This window comes from Colletotrichum acutatum, assembly GCF_030867785.1.
Source record: "Colletotrichum acutatum strain CBS 112980 chromosome Unknown BDZ83scaffold_26, whole genome shotgun sequence".
Lineage (NCBI taxonomy): Eukaryota > Fungi > Ascomycota > Sordariomycetes > Glomerellales > Glomerellaceae > Colletotrichum > Colletotrichum acutatum.
Window position 1 is genome coordinate 7,533 of NW_026849020.1, and position 14,355 is coordinate 21,887.

General features: G+C 52.7%; 5 protein-coding genes across 5 annotated transcripts; 3 read left to right on the forward strand and 2 right to left on the reverse strand.

Moving 5' to 3' along the window:
• Positions 1–2,236: 2,236 nt before the first annotated feature.
• Positions 2,237–3,357, forward strand: BDZ83DRAFT_217269 (uncharacterized protein). Its single transcript, XM_060501739.1, has 2 exons — positions 2,237–2,430; positions 2,493–3,357. Exons 1-2 carry the CDS (start codon positions 2,359–2,361, stop codon positions 3,237–3,239), a joined length of 819 nt encoding a protein of 272 aa, XP_060367198.1. The 5' UTR covers positions 2,237–2,358; the 3' UTR covers positions 3,240–3,357.
• A 2,831-nt stretch (positions 3,358–6,188) lies between these two features.
• Positions 6,189–7,570, forward strand: BDZ83DRAFT_750168 (uncharacterized protein; the record flags this gene model as incomplete). Its single annotated transcript, XM_060513888.1, has 4 exons — positions 6,189–6,343; positions 6,402–6,881; positions 7,282–7,387; positions 7,412–7,570. 4 exons carry the CDS (start codon positions 6,189–6,191, stop codon positions 7,568–7,570), a joined length of 900 nt encoding a protein of 299 aa, XP_060367199.1.
• Positions 7,571–8,600: 1,030 nt separating this feature from the next.
• On the reverse strand, positions 8,601–9,797 carry BDZ83DRAFT_572920 (ubiquitin fusion degradation protein UFD1; the record flags this gene model as incomplete). The annotated part of the gene is made up of 2 exons (XM_060504566.1): positions 8,601–9,451; positions 9,515–9,797. The coding sequence occupies 2 exons, from the start codon at positions 9,795–9,797 to the stop codon at positions 8,601–8,603; spliced, it is 1,134 nt and encodes a 377-aa protein (XP_060367200.1).
• A 435-nt stretch (positions 9,798–10,232) lies between these two features.
• Positions 10,233–11,898, forward strand: BDZ83DRAFT_613484 (Lin1 family protein). The gene has a single exon (XM_060507763.1). It carries the CDS (start codon positions 10,388–10,390, stop codon positions 11,807–11,809), a length of 1,422 nt encoding a protein of 473 aa, XP_060367201.1. The 5' UTR covers positions 10,233–10,387; the 3' UTR covers positions 11,810–11,898.
• Position 11,899: 1 nt separating this feature from the next.
• BDZ83DRAFT_666878 (RuvB-like helicase 2) lies at positions 11,900–13,698 on the reverse strand. Its single transcript, XM_060511095.1, has 3 exons — positions 13,535–13,698; positions 13,254–13,480; positions 11,900–13,191 (listed from the first exon to the last, which is right to left on the reverse strand). Exons 1-3 carry the CDS (start codon positions 13,541–13,543, stop codon positions 12,015–12,017), a joined length of 1,413 nt encoding a protein of 470 aa, XP_060367202.1. The 5' UTR covers positions 13,544–13,698; the 3' UTR covers positions 11,900–12,014.
• Positions 13,699–14,355: the final 657 nt, after the last annotated feature.

Here is a 14,355-nt window from a genome sequence, read left to right on the forward strand (position 1 = left end):
CTTACCTCTGTGAAGCTTCTCCCAAACAGCCGCGGGAGGCCCCTTCATCCAGGTTCCCTGTCGCAATCGCCGCTTTACTCGCCCCTCACCTGCTCTGGCCGGTTTTGGTAGGTGTGGAGAACGGACGCTGTCAGACCTCAGGCAGCAACTGCAGGTCGATCCGTGAGCGATGCGCAAAGTGGGTCTAGATGACACATCACGTGGTTTCGTGGGAATATTGCGAGGCCACAGTGCCCCCTCGGAATCGCGAGGCGCGTCTCCAAACCACTTCACCCGATCCCACCAACTTCATCGCGTGTCGCCTACAATGCCAAACAGATCTTTGGGCGACATATTTACATGTTTCATGGCTTCAATATGCATCTTTTCATTTTAACGCAATTTTTCCTGGTCTCTAAAGTGCTTTTGCTCGTTGAACGATCAATCCGGTCTTCAATTGCCAAACTGGACGGCCATCTCGATTGACCCCTCCCCTCGCCGGCTCGCATCACCAGCAGCCGACGGATGTCCCAGCCAGACACGAGATTGAGATTACGACAGTATGATTGACTGGAGCACGAATTCAGGGGGCACTAAACCGGGCCAAGAGGCTCAAACTCTGTTTGCCATTATTCGCCGTATTCCGCATCACAGAAAGCTCCGTCGCTGCAAGCTTCGCCAACCTTGTGGCTACTAGCAGGTTTACCCCTACCTTAGATGCGCAAACCCGGGTGTTCGCAAGCTATTGAGTATACCATGTACGTATCAGAAGGCATCATGCTGCGTCGTCACAAGTGTCTGTCGACCGCCTGCTGCGTAAGTTTGTTTGACGACTCGGTGTGGGAAGGCCGCCAATGAATAGTGCGCGAACTGGGAGCTGCAACATGGACATAGCCAATCGCCCCAACCCCCTCCATTTCCAAAGCTACCTTGGACTAAAGTACTCGAAAAGTGAGTCACACATCCATACCGCATACCTGTCTCATGCCATTAAGATCCCTGTTCCGTTTCCAAGTGGTCCGCTGGGCGTTCCTGGATCTTGCATTGGGGTGGGATGGGGCCCGTTCGACCGCAAAAAAAGTCCCAGAAAAAAAAAAGACACAAAAACTGCGTGTCAATTGACGAGTCAATTCTGCCTGCGAGTGCAAACATGGTTGATATCAATTAGTGCTCGCATATCGGCGGACACGCTAGTCGAAGTACCTTGCAATTCCTGGCCTTCCGCTCAAACCTTCATTCGTCAAAAAGAGTCTAGTCGACTCCATCATGCCGGATGGGTGCAGGGGAGGGATCTGCGGACGCCGGAAGGCAAAAAAAAAAAGTGAGAAAGACAGCGCAAAAAAAAAGCTAGGGAATTCAAACCACTTTACGCGCAAATGACACGGCCCCGCGCCGCGACACACCTCGACCCTCTTAGCTCCCCTCCACCATTTCATCAGCGCTCGAGTAAGCGTGAGCAGGGTAGCCATCAAAACCTCCAAGCCATTGGATCCAAACCATCCCATCCCATCCATGGATGCTGGACGGAGTATTTGCACTTGCGTCTGCACCTCACCACACCTCACCTACCACACCACATCATCTCTCCACACCCTCCACAAACGTCACACACCCCCCCTTTTCCCCCCTCTCTTCCTTTTCCTCTCACTCTCTCAAGGACATGCGTCCCCGTCAAAGCCTGCCGCCGTAACTCCAGGCAACAAGGGACTATTTTGATTCCTTGTGTCTCAACCAAGGGGTTTGCCACTTTTACACCTCAATAAAATGTCGGCCCAAGCGCCGCGGCGTCTTCCCTGAAAGCATCTTCGTTCGACTTTCTTTTTCTTCATACTGTACAGATGCCAGCGCCAACTCCAGCTCCTAATCCACAGCTACTTGCCCCATCGAGGCTCGGTACCAGCATCAAGCCGACTTGCATGCCCATTCCCTTTAGTTCCATGGTCCATGGGCCCTCTCCAAAGCACCTATAACTACCGTTAATGTCCCAGGGTTGTCTGGCTGCCTTCTGACGAATCCTCCTTGTCTGCCTCTTTTGTCCGCCTCACCCTCATTGACCACCCACACCAACCGGTGACTGGCCTCGTCCTCAGCGGTTGCACCATTTCCAGATCACAACCTGCTGACTTGGATGCCATATATCTGGGCTTCGCCTTGCCTCACCAATCTTCACAGTGACTCATATCCTTCATTCCAACTCCACACTTGCTTATCGTGTGCTGGTTGACTGGGTTGAGCCAAAGCTTCAGCTTCTATCGCTGTGCACTTCAAATTACTCCCCTTTCCTCCAGCTCACTGGTCTCAATATCGACCTCACCTCCATTACCTTAGCCTGGTCAGCTCGAGGCGAGACAACTCTCCAACACTCTCAACACTCTCAACATGTCCTCCAATACAGACAACCAGATGACAAGGTTTCTCTTCGCTATCTTGAAACAGAAGAACCTCAAGGATGTAAGTGCTTTCTATTACCACCACATCACATCATCTTGACTGGAGACTTACTCAATCCCCAGATTGACTGGAATGCCGTCGCTCATGATCCGATACTATCACAACCCATCACCAACGGCCATGCTGCTCGCATGAGATACTCCCGTTTCCGCTCGGCAATGCTGGGCCTCGAGCCTCAAAAACGTAACAGAGCCACCGCAAACAAGAACAGGGTCACGAAGAACAAAAAGGAGCAAAAGCCACCGAAAAAGGAAGAGGAAGACGACGACGAGAAGAGGGTGAAGCCGGAACCAGGGACTCTTGAGGCTCTTCACCAAGCTGAGGCTCGTGCCAGGTCTCCTGTCAAGGTTAAGCATGAGCATAGCCAGCCTTCCTACCGACAGCAGTTCACACCAACATCCATGGCGTCTCCCACCGCCACGGAATGCCAGCAGACCTTTCAGCCCAGGATGCTCACGCCGTGTAGCGACGACATGTTCTCCGCGCCTCACAACCTGCAGTTCAGCCCGTCAGCAAGCCTCATGGGCGCTCACCCGACCTTCGATCTTCCATCGGCCATGGCCTGCGCACACGAGCCAGAACAGCAGCACCACCACGAGCACGACCACAACTCCTGGGCACCGAGTCCAATCTACTCGGCTTTTGACGCCGCCTACGATATCGACGGCTTCGGCGTCGGCTCCTTGTGCGATCACCAGGCCGGTCAGGGGCATACCGACGACATGCACGGATCTCCCGCGCTGGGGTCTCTCATGCCTGAGCACATGAACATCAAGAACGAGCACTGGGACACCCATTTCCACCCATGATATTTTCGAACCTGAAAAACGGTTCAAGCGAATACTGGTGGGTGTGAGAATGGTATTGAGGGAGAGGTCATCTTATACGTTTTGGGTCCGGGTTGGAAAAAAGAAAATACCTCGGGCTTTTCTCTCCACTGTCTCTGGCTTTTTCTGTTCTTCTCCTCTGTCTGTCTCTTGTCTCTTTTGTGCTGGCCACTCCTCTACTCGCATCGAATTGGACCACCAGATGTACTAATGAATTTATGCAACACCCTGCAAACGGCGTACTGGTCTGGCCTAGAATGTATGCTTCCCGGAAGAAAGCAGGGGGGCCTTTAGAATTTTACACACATACAATGACGATTACTATGACGAGTTTCTGCTTATTGATTTCGAATGCTCTTGTATCACTATGGCGGCCTCGGGAGCATCCTGTCCACCACTTTCTTGCCCCTCTAGAACCCTGTTCAGGTGGTGATCAGTCATTGTGTTCCCCCTTATTGCTAGCTAAATGAAAGAGGTTTACTGCAAAAGAAGCATTCTCCTTTCCAAGAGGCTGTACCATGCCAGTTCAACATCAATCTTAATTCTCTGTCGTCAAATCATGCTTGGTCCTCATGTTTCAATATCTCCTCCCCTGCCTTGAGCTTATGCCATCCAGCTCTTCCGATAACAGTAACAGACGACCCAATATCCTGGTCTTTCATTCTACTTGACTTCTTACGTACCTCTTCACACAATGTTCCCTAATGATATAATACATCTATAAACCCACCACCAATACCCACTCTGGCGTGTTTATATCACAAGTCAAGGATGCCTTTCGGTTTGTCTTCCTATTCCCTCCATTTTCTCTTTGCCAATAGCTAAGTACCTTTAGCGTCCCTTTGCCCTCATCTTGTAAGCTATCAATCTCAGAGATAAAGCGTGATCAGGAAGCGACAAAGCAAATAGTGGTCAAGATGAAAGGGCTTTATAGCATAATATTTTGCTCAAGATTAGTACGATCTCATCTGTTGGTGATCCCTTTTCCTTCTTCCAAATATTGTTTGCCAATACTTGTACTTTTTATATTCCTGGGATTCAGCTCAACTGTACTGGGCTAGTTGACAAGACTGAGGCTGGATGAAGAGGTACATACAGATTGTCAGAGGGGTACCTTGGGACGAAACATGAGACGGCACAACGATCAGACGAGCGCTAGCGAGAAGCAATACATCATGAATTTATGAGCTACATTGACATTAAATAGCCCTGTTTGACTGGAAAATATCTCCAACCCACCATTTCTCCTCTGTCCACATCGGAACTTTGCTCCATCGCAACAAGTGAGATCTGTCCCTCCCGCTCCCGCTCCCGCTCCCGCTCCCGCTCATCTGGGTTAAGGTTCACTTACCTTATTGCACTATGTGCCAAGCTCCATGATTTCTATTCGTCTTTAGGGAAGCTGGAGACTGCTACGTCTTGTCATTGCTTCGAGTCCACTTGTTCTTTATCCTTCCTTTGTAAAGTTCCAACCCCTTTATTATAATCTTTGTCGAAGTCTTTCCTTCTCAGTCTTCTACTTGAGTCTATCATTCTCTTGCATCACAATGTGAGCACAAGTCCTTGCCTCCCACTCGTTCAATAGAAGTCTCCTACTACCTCATCAAACTCATCAAGAGATCATAGGTCTGAGATCACACCTCTCACCTTTCTTGTGTGAAAACCTTCAGCCGGGTGACACACCTCTAACCCAAGGTATCGAGGCGGGTGCTACTCTCGAGTAACTTCTCAAGGCGAGTGCCATTTCACAACCACTTAAGGCGAGTGCTATCTCTCAAAGGCATGAGGCGAGTGCCATCGACTTACCCTCGAGGTAGATGCTATTTCATAGTCTAGACGAGTTCTCTGTATTCACCTCTTGAGGTGAGTGCTATCCTTTGACATACTGAGACGAGTGCCTTCTTGGGACGAATACCATCTTGCAGCCCTTTGAGGTGAGGGCCATTTGTTCACCTTTCATGACAAGTGCCATATCCAACTTCTCGAGAAGAATATCATTTCACTACCCTTTTAAGCGACTGCCATCCTACACTTCAGGCGAGTGTTATCTATTCACCTTTCAAGGCGGGCACCATCTTTCATATCATTGAGGCGAGCGCTATCCAGTTACCCCTTGGAGCGAGTGCCATCGTATACTTGGAGCGAGTGCCGTCCAATACTCGAGCCTGAGTACCGTCCCAACTTGAGACGAGTGCCGTCTGCCAACCCTAGAGGTGACGGTCGTCCTAACTCGAGGCGGGTGCTATCCCATAGCCCCTTGAGGCGGGTGCCGTCCCATAGTTGAGGCGAGTGCCGGTTTTCAGACCACTACAGCTCTTTCCTGCTTGACCTCTCCGGGCTTCTCAAGGTTTTGTCTCCCACCCAGGATATATAATCCCCTCTTCTACCCCCTCCACTGACCTCTTCCTCTTCAACCCACCTCACCTCTCACAACCCCTCGACTGGAGAGCGAGATCTTCGCCCATAGGAGATCAACATCATCACACTTCGCTATATACAGCATACCAGGTAAGTGGTCTCTTACTCATGCTAAGTACCTCACTTTCGAGTCTCAACTCGTCGCGAAACTCTTTTCATTACGACCAAAGCTGAATATTTCACCCACTACTCTTTTTGTCTATCACGTCATCGCAATCCTACGCGTTTCTGGGTTTGTTTCTTCATCTCAAACACACCGCGCCTCCCAAATTTCATACCACCCAGTGGCCAATACAATCTCTCTCAAACCTTCCTCCTCTCTACTCTCTTTACTTGACCACTCTCTTCCACCGTCACTCATCGCACTTTCTCTCACTCATCTCTCTTTTCTTCGTCGCTGGCTTGTCATCCTCTCTCGGAATCTCATTATCTTCGCTCAATTCTCACACAGAAACCTGACGTCTTGAGACTGACTCTCTTAGCACTCCGCATCGCAACATCAGCAACGCAATAATGGCTGGCAACTCTTGGACCGCTGAGGCCGAGAAGGCTCTCTTGATCTGCATTGTCACTACTGCCAACAGCGGTACTGGCACGAAGCCTGACTGGGCTAACGTCGCTCGCCGCATGAACCGCCTCGGCTACAGCTACACCGTCGCGGCCCTCAGGTGAGTGACTATCTCTTGATACAGTTTTCAGCAGGACTAATCACAGTTTCTTGAACAGTCAGCGCTTTTCGAAGTCTCTGATCAAGCCTTACAATGAGCACCTCGAAGCGACCGCCGACATGCCTGTCACCCCGGCTCTGGTTCCTTCTTCCCGCAAGCGTGCTGCCCCTGGCTCCGGCACTAGAGTAGCTAGAACCTCTATTGCCGGTGGTTCTGGCGCGGTCCAGGCTGCCAACGAGATGGCTTCTCTTGCGCTTTCGGCTGACGATGGCGTTGATGATGTTGAGCCCGACATGGAGGACTCCAAGAAGCGTGTCAAGATTTCTCACGGAGGTCTTGTTGCTGGTCTTAACGGCCAGCATATTGATCTCACCGGCAATGACACTGATGCCAATATGGAGAACGCCGCTTCTGCCTCTGGTCTCAACGGTCAGCCTGTTGACCTCACTGGTGACCTTGCCGGCGATCATCAGGTCGAGATCAAGCTTGAGGGCAATGGCAGCATTCCCTCCTTCACTCGTGCTGCTCGCTCGCGCAGGTATGTTGCTACAAATTCTTATTTCATTTCCTATGTTTTTACCTAGACCCCGTTTTGGTCATCCCAGCACTTCAAATCCTGAGCTTTTGTTGGTGTTTTTGTGGCTCTCCCAGCTTCAACAGCAAGGAAACGATCCTCCTGCTCGTCCGGCATCCGTCTGTTGTCTACCTTTACCCCTTACCCTCGAATTTGACCCCATGACCTACTCCCTACCTTCCATCACTACCTTCCGTCTTTCCATATTTCCATCTTCCATACCTCACACCTCAATTCCTACAATCCAAGGTCCAACTACACTTCTACTTTCTATTCCCACATTACAACTTTCACAAGATACACAACTTTCTCTTCAAAAGCCTTCACCACTTTCCAAAATGGACCTCACTAAAGAGTTTCGCAGCTTGACCATCTCCGAGGCCGCTGCCACCGAGGCCCGCTTCAAAACCAGAGGCAACTTCAACGCCGTCAGAAGCGACCCCAAGCCCGACCCGTCCGTCAAGACCTACGTTCACGTCATGGATCCCGCCTAGGAGGAACTCGAGAAGCGTGTCTGGATCGCCTGCGTGAAGGGTCGCCAGCAGCTCATGGCGATCAATGCGCGCAAGGCAGCCGAGAAGGAGGAGGCTGCTGCTAAGGCTGCCGCTGAGGCTGCCGAGGCTGCGAACGCGAACGCGATGGTCTTGGATTAAATGAGGATAGGGGGGATTGGTTTACGATGAAACTCATTTCCTTGGATTACCCTGCTCTCATGACTTCAATGATGGGAGGGGAGATTTGAGAAAGAAGGGTTTTCGTTCGCCGTCCTTTTTTCTCTACCCTTTCTTCATTTCCTGCTACTGGCATTGACGGCAAGGTGGTTCGACAGAAACTGGCATTTTTTTCGGCATCAGGAACGGTTTTCTTTTTGCTTTTTTCCCTTCTCTCATCAGCTTTTCGTTCGTTTCTCGGCTTCTTCATCCTTTTCCTGCCCACCATGGACACATTCTCTTCTTCGCAACACTGAAACAAACGACCGCCGCCATTGGGTTGATTGATCTGAAGTGGCAATGGAGGGAAGGAGGAGACCACGGGGGGGTTCTGGGATAATGGAGACTGGAATTTGACGGAACCTGGAAAGGGGGGGAAAGGTTTTTAGGTTTGGTTTTCTTTTCGCCGGGTTGGCCAGGTGGCTCATCGTTTATAAGGAATCTCTGGCGGAGAGAAATGGTTTCAACGGACTGATTTGACGGGGTATGGCTGAGATTACCGCCTCTTTTGATACTGATTGCGGAGGACTTCACATCTGGCTCGTACAGAAGCAAGTTTGCTCTTTTGCTAGCTTTTTCTTTCTAGTCAGAAATGGAAGTCGTCATCTGCTAACCTTGAGTGCACTGATTGTTTTCTGAGTGAGGACCTGGTGCTGTATCGACTTCGATTCTTACGACAACGCCATTGTGAACGGTAGCGACAAGATAAGTATGAGGGTACTGCTCACATTGATGTTGTGTGCCGTCGGTCTCTTTGCTTTCGGCCATCATATCGTTGACGAAGATCGTCTCAAGCACGGCACTCGTACGTAGTCTCAATCACTTCATTTTCGGGAATCTAATTACCGTTTGACTGTCCCAGACGATGCTGGTAATTAAAACCATGCTCCCAGAATGATTACCCATCATACCCCCGAACGCCACTTTGATCCATCCCAAATCACAAATATGTTCTCACCCGCCCATTGTCATCTCACTCAATGCCGCGAGGCTTAGGGCCGCGACTGTCCACTCTCCGTCCCTCCGCAGGGCCCTTCTTTTCAGGAGCCTTTTCCTTCTCCTCGGCCTCGCCCTTGCGCTTGGCTCGAAGTGTCTGGCCCTGGCCCGCAAAGTGTGGACGCTTCTGCTCCTCTAGCTCGCGCTTCTTATCATCGTCGGTCTTGACCGGCTTGATCTCGTATCCGAAGAAGAGCTTGTTAGGCGGGAGACGAAGCGGCATGGGACCGTTGTTGTTCCGGCGGGGGATGGGCAAAGCGGGTGGGTTGGCCGAGGCGCCCGCCACGGGAGTCGCGGGCTTGGGCGTCGACGCCTTGCTCCCCTTCTTGCTGAGCTTCTGGCCCTCGCCAGAGAATTTGGAGTTGGTCGTCGCCGTGCCGGGGGCGATAGCGCCGTAGTTGATGGACTGGGCCATAGATCCTTGACTATGGAGCAGGCCGCCGGCCGGGAGGCCACCGCGGCCGCTTCTGGGTGTGCTGGTCCCGCTTCCTCGCTGTTGTCTCTCTGGCTCGACATAGCCGACTGGTGGCGCAAAGTCGACCTCGACATCGGTCTCGATCAGGCACACTCCCATCTTGTCCGTCTCCGGCTTGACCTCGAGAACCGCCACGTGGTAGATCTCGTCATTGTACTCGAAGTTGAAAACGTCACCCTTGGTGAGTGCGGCAAAGTTCCTAAATGCCTTCTCCAGCACGGCCTTGGGATCGCTAATATCGAGGAAGTTGGTCGATTGGGGCTGCAGCTTAACCAACTTGGCAAGCTCGAGGGAAGTCGTCTTGATCTGGATCATGTCGCCGACGTCCAGCGAGAGGGTTTGCATCATCTGATCTCACACGTTAGCAACGCCACCTCCGCTACAGCCAGTGCGGGCCAAGGACAGGTTACGAGCACGAACCCAGTGGGGAAGGTATGCTCTGCCCTCCTCCGCGACGAACTCCAGCACACCGGCGTGTGAGTGCTTTCCCTTCTCGCCATTTATAATCTCCATGAGCAGCGGCCATTGCACGTGGAGCTTCGAGACCTTGTCTAGGGCGGAGGGCGGCAGGAAGATCTTGGAACCGTAGTTGAGGTCGGGTCGCTCGGGACCAGGTGCCATAACCATGGGGTAGCATCGGTAGTATTCGTCGAATCTCTGGACGATCGGCCGGCGGCCACCGCGGGCGAAGTTATACATGTCTGCTTCGTTTTGGTCGAAACGATACTGAGAGCTCAGAATCAGCTGGGGCGAAGAGGTGAATTGGACAGCTAGCTTACCATCGAGCGGGGGATTTGTTGAGTAAGGTATCTTTCTGGAAGCAGAGGAAGGAAAATAAAAAGCGGTAACGTGAAATCCGATGTGTTGTCAAGCTAGCTTGGGCAGCTTTCTTTGAATCAGAGCAGTTGTAGCTGCAGGTGGTGAAAGAAGGTAGCTTTGGCCTTTGGGTGTGATGAAGGAGGGTCCGCGGTTTACGTGGGGCCGCAAAGGCAACTGATGAATGGCGAAACCCGCTGGAAGTTCGACTGGGCTCCACCAAAAAATGACATGCCCGATACCCCAGTCGGTACCTTAATGCCCATGCAACTTTGTAGGGGATTCGAGGTATCCGCTCTCAGCTCCAGATGCATTCCAGGAAACTTAGAACGGGACGTTTGGAATTAGAGCTGCTGCATCCAGCCCACCTAGAAAGAAGCTCTTCCAAGACAAAGCTCAGCCAGCCTCGCCGCACTTTAACTCCTCATCTGTCACAACCCACATCACATCCCCAGGCATAGCCAGCCCGAATCATGGCCTCCAGACACTCAGCAGCGCGCCCAAAAAGGGCAGGCGAAACCTTTGCGCGAACGCACCACCACGACGCCGAAGCAGACGACGGTCACGACTCCAAGAAGCTAAAGTTTGACGTCCGCAACCCCTCCGCCCTGGCCCCCGATGCGCCGGAAGAAGACGCCATCCTCGATGCCGACGTCATTGGCGGCGGCGGAGGAGCGACGAAGCGCGGCGCCGTGAACCTGGACGGCTACGACAGCGACTCGGACAACGAGCGCAACTTCAAGTCGCGCGCCAACGAAAAGCATAAGGGCAGGAAGGATGGCGATGCGGATTTCTTTGGCCAGTTGGATAATTACGATGCCAAGGACAGCGGCGCGAACGGCAAGGGGGGCAAAGTTAACGAGGACGACGATGAGGACGACGACATGTTTGCCGCGGACGACGATGACGGAGAGAAGGAGGGCAAGGCGGCGCAGGAAGGGACCAAGGCGGCAGGGAAGGACAAGGCTGTGCGCTTCCTCGATGACGCACAGATTCAGGGTCAAGAGCTGCACAGCAAAAGCGGAGGACAGATCCGCCTAGACGACGAGGAGAGCAGCGACGACGAAGAAGACAAAGAGCTGGCGATGCAGGAGGAGGGTATCGACGAGGAGGTCGGGCTGGGCGGCTTGAAACGTAACGCGCCCAAGGTCGAGGCGTTCAACATGAAGGACGAGCAAGAGGAGGGTCGCTTCGACGAGGACGGAAACTTTATCAGGAAAGCTGTGGACCCGAACGCCGTGCACGACAAGTGGCTCGACGGTTTGAGTAAAAAGGATCTGAAGAAGGCGGCGGACGCACATGAGAAGCGCGAGGCCGAGGCGCGGAGGTTACGGATGGAGAACGACGACATTTTGACGACGGACCTGCTCAAAGCGCTCATCGTGAGGTTAGAAAGGGGCGAGACGTCCCTCGAGGCCCTGGCGAGGTTGGGCAAGGGGCAGCCCAAAACCAGAAAGATACCCAAATGGAAGCTCAAGAAGCAGAGCAAGGGCGGCGGCGAGGAGGCCATGGACGTTGACAAGGAAAAGGACCAGCTGAGCCCCGAGCAGCAGAAGAGGAAAGAGGCCATTGAGGCCATCACCGACGCGGCGGACAAGCTGCTGAGTCGAGATCACGCCGAGATTTACGACGAGGAGAGGGAGATGCTCGTGCGCGAGTGGCAGCGGGAGACGGGCGAGCAGTGGGTTGAGCCGGCCAAGGACGACGCTGATGACGATTTGTCCTCGAGGATGTGGGAGTTCCGTTGGACGGATGGGCGGGATAATGCTGAGAAACAAGGGCCGTACGATGGGCCCACGATGAAGGCATGGCAGGATGCCGGATACTTCGGTGAGGGCGTTGAGTTCCGGCCGGTTGGTGATGATTCCTGGACGAGGGTTGCGACGTTTGAATGATCGTTCCGCCAGCTGAAACCCACTCAGAAAGAAAGTATACCATGTAATAAAGACGGATAAATGAATAAAAAAGCCTTGCATTCCTGGCATCGTCACGATGCTACCATTCAAACATTTATGGTACATAATCTATCATACGTCCCAGGGGGGTGGCCACCTATTTTACTGCCCAAAAACGCCCAACATGGAAGACCCTTTAACACGCTTAACTCAATTCCATCGCATCGCCATGGCCATTAGTGACGGTAAAGTCGACGGCACCGTCGTTGCCAATCAAGCGCTTCTCCGACTCGGACACGAATTTGACGCTGCGAGACGGGTCGTAGAAGAGCGAGAAGCTCCTCTGGACGTCGGCAATCTCGACCTGCTTCGCCCTGCGCTTGGCGCAAATCAGCTGTGAGGTGGTGATGAGGTTGCTGGCGTAGCGCAGGCCCGCCTCCTGGCCAATCTTTGTGAGCAATGCCAGAGCGTCAGCTGAGACATCAACCTCCTCTTCTTGAGCTCTGATGGTGATGATCTGCTTGATCTCCTCGGGGCTATAGGTGTTTGTGTGAATAATGACGACACGGTCCAGGAAGTCGAGGGGCAGACCGTGGGGGCTGCGGTAGTCGGTTCCACGGATGCGGGAGTTGCCCCTGTTGCTGGCCATGATGACAATGGGTGCGAGATCGTCTTCCAGGGCGCGGTTGATGTATGAAAAGCACTCAATGTCGAGCATGTGAACCTCATCGATGAACAGCACACCGGGAACAATCTCGGCCTTGCCCTCCTCCTTCCATTCGCCGACCTTGGTGTTAATCTGATCTCTAATCTCGCTGCGAATCTCACCAGTGTCTCCAGAGAACAGAGCCAAGAAGCCCTGTGTTCTTGAGTTGATGACATCAATCTCATGAAGAGTGACGGTATGGACAACCTCCTTGCGCTTCTGCAGCTCACCGTCTGGGCACTGCAGGAACTTGGTGTCGACGCCCATGGCATCGTAGTCGCGCGAGCGAGCGTATGACCGGCCAAGCTTTGTAATCTTGCCCGAAGACTTGTCGATGGAAATGATGTCACCAGCCATGACGCGCTCCTTGGTCATGGCATCAATCATCTTGGCGCCCATATCGTAGACAGCTTCCATGTCGGTGGTCTTGATCGTCAGCTTTCCCTGCTTGGCGCCGCCTGTAACGCTTCGGTCGATTTGGATCTCGACGACCTCGCCCTCCATAATCTCGCTCTCCTCCTTGATGCGAACACCAATCGACTTGCGGAATGCTTGTGTGAGAGCTTCGGTCTTTGACATTTCGAGGGAGAAAATTTCGGATGAGGCAAGGGAAGTGAAGGGGACATCGGGACCGAGGGACTGAGCCATTCCCATGGCGATAGCGGTCTTGCCAGTGCTTGGGGGACGAAAAGTCAGTTGTGCAGTCTTCAAAGAACTATATGGAACAAAAAGGGTTACCTTGGGGGGCCTGCAATCAGCACAGCTCTTCCAGCAATCTTGCTCTCCTTGATCATCTGCAGGATCACGGCAGCAGCTTTCCTGGCCTTCTCCTGTCCAACCAGACCCTGAGATGCCGCTCTGGGCTCCAGTGTTGTGCCATCAACACCCAAGCCGCGGATGTGAGAGTGAGCCGCGATGAGGTTGAGGCCCTTGAGCTCCTTACTCTCGGAGACGGTCATGACGGGCTATAGACCCTGTTAGCTTCTAGTGCCTAGACGCGGACGAAGAGGAGCGCATACCGCAGCCATCTTGAATTCGAGTTGCCGATGATTTCGGGAGGCTTATCGCAGGGTTGAGTTTTCGGCAATTGAGGTACGTAGATGGGAAGAGAAGGGCTCGAGGTGATGTTCGTGGATGAGGCGCAAAAAACAGTTCGTTGATTGTCGTTCAAGGCTGAAAGAGCTCTGCCTTGCGCGTTCAGAAATTTGGGAACGCGCTTACCTCAGTTTGCACGGGCTGAGCGTGGCGCGGCTAGCGCTTGGGCGCCACAGGAACAAGCCTGCGTAGGTAAGCCAGAACGTCAGAAAGTCTCCCCAGAAAGCAGGCACTGTATTCGTACCACCTCAGTTTAAGCTTGACGCCAGCACTAAAGCACTCCATGTCAGGTCCAGAGTAAAGTCCACCTAACGGAACTTTATTACATACGACAAAGAACTGCTTGTGTTGAATTTCAACTTGCTTTTACATAACGTCTTAAGCAAGTTCCCGGGTAGGACAGCTTCAGCTTAGCCCATTGCGACCATTTGCCAAGTAAGGGTGCGACCATTGTTCATTATGACGAGCCATGTGTCAAGCAGTCTGATTGCAGTAGCTAGATTGTTGTCGTGGGCAAGCAAAGCTTTGTTGGTGTCAGGACAATACAGCTACACAATCTTGTTCCACAGGCTGAGTTGCTTGCTTCCAGAAGCAGCCAAGGTGCCTCGTTCTTTGTCATGTGGGAAACAACCGATCGACTACGGGAGGTGTTGATCCTCGCCTGGAACAGTGACATCTTGAACGGATATCTGTTGCATTCCCAGTCATGCGCCTTTGGCAATATTCGCTCATAATGTTCCATGGT